At 37.8% G+C, this 5,902-nt stretch overlaps 1 protein-coding gene across 1 annotated transcript; it reads right to left on the bottom strand.

The window, feature by feature from the left end:
• Positions 1-458: 458 nt before the first annotated feature.
• Positions 459-2,733, bottom strand: LOC141419574 (nucleosome assembly protein 1-like 2). Its single transcript, XM_074062578.1, has one exon. It carries the CDS (start codon positions 2,649-2,651, stop codon positions 1,269-1,271), a length of 1,383 nt encoding a protein of 460 aa, XP_073918679.1. The 5' UTR covers positions 2,652-2,733; the 3' UTR covers positions 459-1,268.
• Between the last annotated feature and the right edge of the window lie 3,169 nt (positions 2,734-5,902).

The following is a 5,902-nucleotide window of genomic DNA, read 5'->3' as shown; positions in this document are numbered from 1 at the left end:
TCCAATGTCATAAAGTTATGTATGCCCTTATCATGCAGATGACATTGTGGAAAGGTAGGTAAGATGAAATATAGACTGTCACACAGGAACTTGTTATTTATAAAGTACTTACATTATTAAATAGCAGTGAATTTACTGGATTGATTAAAATTGAGGTTTTTGAAAATTTCCCTGTAACCTTGTGGCATGAAAGTCAACTTGAGATTAATATTAGATCAGTTATAAATAATTAAACATATTCTTTCTTATACATCTTAGTGTAGTGCTGGTAAATTTGCATACATGTATAAACACATACAAAAGTAACTAAAAACTAAGTCAAAGCATCAATAGTGCTTATCTTTGGTGAAGTTCTCATATGGGTTTTGGTTTTAATTAATGTATATATTTTAATATTTTGCAGAAGCCCTCCCATGAACATATTACTTTCATAATAAGACCAATTTTAAAACATGAAATGCCCTGAAATTTTTATTCATTTTATTTTACAGTGAAGGAATATGAAATATCTTTTCAAACTGGTAAACTGCTCACTTTCAATGAATGACTCAATATACTATAGAAAAAGAGAATTGTACACACTAACCATAGCTTACACGATTATACAGAACATTATTTGCAAACTTTTGAAAATACTGTGACTAACACTTCACTGATGAACACTAATCTCAATACAACTAAGTTTTATTATTTATCACAGTCACATAAAATGCAAGAGCCTGTGCACAAGCTGTTACTAACAATAAATGTAGTTTTACCTGAAGTTCTCAAACATGTGCCTATCTCTTCTTCAGCATTCAAGTTTTAAATTCTACTGTATTTCTACTGCATGTGAAGCAGGCACAACAAAATTAAACTCACTAGCTAAAGGACTAAGAAAACAAAAATACAAAAAACCAGCAAAAAGTCTTGGGTTGGTTTCCAAGATTTTCTTTCCAAAGAAATATTGATCTCATTTAGCATTTCTGATAATGTTCACAGCCACAGATTAATAGCTACATGACAAACGGATTTTAGGAGTGTTAAACTGCAGCATGCTACATTAATGTCTTAAATCATTTACCACATTCTACATGTCTTAAAACATTCTGCTACTAAAATGCAAGGTTAAAATTAGAATTCAAACTTTTATATATTATATATATATGTATTTCTGAGACATATGTTTTAATTGATGCGATAAGAAAAATACAGAACACAAGACCGTCATTAATGTCTTACATCTGGAGTAATTGATGTAGGGCAGTTAATTTCAGGGCCACTCTGCTTTAGCGATCAATATCTTCTACCAATGCCTCTGGGTTTTTGCAACAGGCTTTAACCTCCTCTATTGCAGCCATCCAATTATCATAAATAATTTTGTCATAAGTTGTATCATTAACTTCTCTAACTACCCCCTCCTGCTGAGATTCAAGTGCATCACCTGAAAAGAATAATACTGATCTTGGAATTATGTAAGTACGTAAATTGTGACCAAGCAAAAAATCATCATTTTCATCCCCTCCATTTAAGTTGATTCCATGAGGAGAGAAGAAATTGAAGAATGAATCCTTGGGAAAATCTTCTGTCACAGTTCGGATTGTTCCCCAGGTCCGATGCTTCTGCTTCTTCTTCATGGTTTTCAAAGTGACATTCTTTCCTTCATTCCAATCTATTTCACAGCCTGTGGAATACTCAATTGCAGATCCCCTATAGGGATGGGGATCATAATATCCTAGCTTTGACTTCAGCACGTAGGTTTTTGTCAACAGCTCATTTTTGAAATATTCATTGGGTTTGAAGTGAAATTCCAATGTGAAACTGAGAGGCTCGCCAGGTTCGGAAAGCTTGACTTTAATGTCTGTCAGGAGCTTTAAAATAGGCTCATCACATTTCTTAATCAAAGGAGTGAGTGTGGCAACGTTTTTTAAAACAGTCAGCCAAAAGTCCGGAATTCCCTTAGGGTCCTCTTTATTCTCTTCTCTTCCCGTGCCTGCAGCGCCTTCACCTTCCTCCTCCTCCTCCTCCTCAATGGCATAATCATAATAATAGTCCTCATAAGCATCATCTTCATCTACATACTCATGTACCATACCCTCCTCCCTACCATTCATCTCTTCCTCCCCATCCATTTCCTCATCCTTATAGTCCTCAGCGTCTGATTTATATTCACATTCCTCTTCTGTAGGTTCATAGATTGCATTGATGATTTCACGTCTTTTTTCCAGTAAGGGTTGATACATTTCAGCAAACTTTCTTTCGATGTCATGAAATTCCCTCAGGAATTTGGATTCTAAATTGGCTGCTCTAGTTTGAAGCTTTTTAAGGGCTAACACACGGTACTTAACTTTTACAGGGAGACTTTCAACAAAGTCTGTATCTAAGAGATAACCCATAAGCCCTTTCGGACGATCTGGTTCTAAGTCCTTATCAGCACCTTTACCCTTTCCCCCTTCTTTCCTGGACCCTGCAGCACCATCTTCACCTTTTCCTGCTTCTTCCCGGAGCCCGGCGGCGGCGGCTTCTTCACCGCGCTCCCCATCATCTCCGGGTCCAGAGGCGGCACCATCTCTGAGCTCGTGAGGGTCCCCGGTTCCCTCCGTCATTTTCTGGCTGTCAATCTCTTCTGGATTGGATTCTGACCGTTTCTTGTGCTCGGCTAACTCGGCCATTATTGAAAAGATTGTGAACGCCTAAACTGGCTAGCACCGAGATCAGCAGACCTGTCTCCCGCAGGAGAACACTCACCGAAATGTCAGATGCAAATGCAACGGTGGCCGGGCACAAACAGAAGGAGCAGTGGTGGCAGCGATGGTGGGCTGCAAGGGGGGTGAACAGCGGTGCTGAGGCTGCTGAGGCGGCGGCCTGGGCCGGGGAGCAGAGGACAGCGATGGCTGCGGTGATGGGTCCTGAAGGAGGCGGCCAAGCACTGCAGAGTCGAGTCGCAGGGGCAGACCTCCTCACAAGCAGCTGCAGCAGCCAGAGCGGGGGGCGGGGTGGGGGGAACGACAGACAAACAAAAACGGTGCGGCATATGATTACGCAGCAGACTCTGAGCTAAATTTTTTAGGTGCATGGAGCTTACTGCATCACCCTCTTCCCTCCCATAACTCTGCTCTAATCTCATTTGCCGGGCTGCAGTGATTGACAAACGCTGAGCCAGTAAATTATGAGATCTATCAAGTTTCCGAGTCTGCTCACCTTCTCTAATATGGCTGATTCATCCTCCTCCCAGCCATCCAACCACCCCACCTCCCTGCGGAGGTTTCTACAAAACCTAGTGTTTAATATTCCTTCAAATTTCAGCTGACCTTATAGTTTTATAATTTCAAAACTGCTAAAGGAAAATAGTAATTAAATTGTCAGAGAATGGGCGAAGACAAGGCACCCACCCATCCTAAATCTATCCCTTTGGTTTTATCCTAGGGTTCTGGAGAGAAGAGAGGTGGGTGGTAGACTAACTTACGAAGAGATCCTAGAAGGTAAATAACTCTGATTTCTACAGGTGAAGAATCGTGGCTAGTAATATTATGGTTTGTTGCCTACAAGCAAATTGAAGAAAATTTTACGTTTCAGTTATAGGTCAGTGAAAATAAAGGTCTGTTTTCTTCTCTTTCCAAAAAAAAAAAATTAGCATTGGTGGGCTTGGGGTGAAGTTACTGCCAGTGATTTAAATATACTACATTCTGTTTTTCTGTATTTTCAACAAGGTGTAAGATTTTTAATTGGAAAATTCTCCTAACATTTCCCATGGGGGAAGGAGCTGGTGAGGCACAGGTGAAGGTGAAGTGCTAATAATTATAGTGTATCTACCTACATAACTAGTGAACTCACAGGAGAATAAACCAGTCACTTGGCTTATCAATAACCCCCGTCCTAAACTGACTTTCCACTTCCTCTTTATTGATAGTTGCTTGAAAAGACAGTAGGAATTTTAAAAAGAAAACCCAGAATGTAAAGTCATATTTCTTTTTAATAATCATAGCATTTCCTTGACATTTTCAAGCTTATTGGAAATAATCTAAATCTCAGCATTAAGAGATGGTTAAATATACGATAAATTATTCATAGGATGAAATACTGTGTGTGCCCGTTTCCTCTGCATAGATATAGGTTGGTCTGTTTACTTTGTTTATATTTCATACACTGATTAATTGAACATATTTAAAATTTTTTAAGTGTCTGTTATTGTTTTTCAGATTTAAAGAACAGTTTGAATTGTGTTAGTACCACAGAGATATAGTTTACAGAGTGTTGTATTTATTTCCAGATTCTGTCAGTTTGTATGCACATTTTTCAACTTATTTTATTTCTATGTACTGCATACCACTACAGCCTTTACAAAATTCAATTTTCAGGCTCATTTCTCAGTCTGGAAGGTCCATAGTTATGTATCCCATACACTCAGTTTTCCTTCTCTGCTTTTGTAGTTTCAACATTCCTTGTAGTTTTCTGGTAGTAAGTACTGTACATGTTCATTGTAGAAAATTGGAAAATAGGGACATTTTAGGATATAAGAGAAATAACTAGTAATCTCAAAACCCTTAGAGCACCAATGTGGACCTTGTGATCTTTTTATTTCTAATTGTTTAAACATATGTTTCTCTTTTGGCCAAAGGGTTTTAAAAATAAAACTGGGATAAACTCATTCCTAAGCTTTTTCTTATTAGCATATCCCAATGTCCTTAAATATTCTTCAAGAATATGATTTTAAAGTAAACCCCATTGTTATTTAAAAATATTGTGGAGTTTAAACTAAAGTATTAAAAAGGACAAAGAGAAGTTATCTTCATTTACTTTTAAGGCTGAAGATTCCTCAGTCATTCATGCAGTCACAGGGACCACAGGAAGAAGGATGTCTCATCACATAAAACAAGAAAGACATGAGGACACCAAAAGCATAGGCAACAAAGAAAAATATAGTTATCTCTAGTTTTCGAATATGACTTCTTCAAAGTTAAAAACTTTGTGCATCAAAGAACACTATTACTATCAAAAAAAAATTAAAAGGCCACCAACAGTATAGGAAAATCACTTGCAAATCATGCATGTGATAGGAGATTAATATCTGGAATATATAAAGGATCCTACAAATCAGTAACTCAAACAAGAACAACAACAATCAAAACAGCAGTTCAGGCCTGGAACCTTGGCTTAAGTGGCAGAGCAACTGCCTAGCAAGCACAAAGCCCTGGTAACCACACTTTCCCCTTCACTTCCCCCAAAATCCATCAATTCAAACAGGGGCAAGGCTTAACCAGAGATTTTGCTAAAGAAGAGAAACAAGTGGCCAATAGGTCATGAAAAAATGATCACTATCACTAATTATGGAAGTACAAATAAAAACCCACAACTACATACTATTTCACACCCATTTGAATGGCTAAAAAAATGCAGAAAATAACAAATGAGGATATGGACAGTGGAAAGCAGTATGGCAGTTCCTCAAAATGTTACCAATATCTATCAATTCCACTTCTGGGTGTAAATTCAAAAAGTCAAAGTCAGGTCTCAGATATTTGTGCACCCATGCCCATCATTCACAGAAGTAAAAAGTTGGAACCAGCCCAAATGTTCACTGATAGGTGAACAAAATGTGTGTGTGTGTGTGTGTGTGTGTGTGTAATGTGTGTACTAGTGGTCATGGTGGAAATAGAGTACTATGCAACCGTAAAAAGGAATTAAATTCAGACACATGCTACAACAATGAATGAACCTTGAAACTATTATACTAAGTGAAATAAGTCAGACACAAAAGAAAAAATATTATGTGATTACACTTATTCAAGATTCCTAGAGCAGTCAAATTCATAGAGACAGAAAGTAGAATTGTGGTTGCTAGAGGTTAGGAGCAGAGGTTTCAGTTCAGGAAAATGAAAATACTCTGGAAATAGATCGCGATGTTGGTCAAAGCAATATGGGT

This window comes from Castor canadensis, chromosome X, assembly GCF_047511655.1.
Source record: "Castor canadensis chromosome X, mCasCan1.hap1v2, whole genome shotgun sequence".
Classification (NCBI taxonomy): Eukaryota; Metazoa; Chordata; class Mammalia; order Rodentia; family Castoridae; genus Castor; species Castor canadensis.
The sequence above is the reverse complement of the archived record's forward strand: the minus strand, read 5'-3'. Positions and strand labels throughout refer to the sequence as shown.

Excerpts from the sequence above, each read along its gene's own strand:
- LOC141419574 (XM_074062578.1), bottom strand. The coding sequence starts at position 2,651 with ATGGCCGAGTTAGCCGAGCACAAGAAACGGTCAGAATCCAATCCAGAA.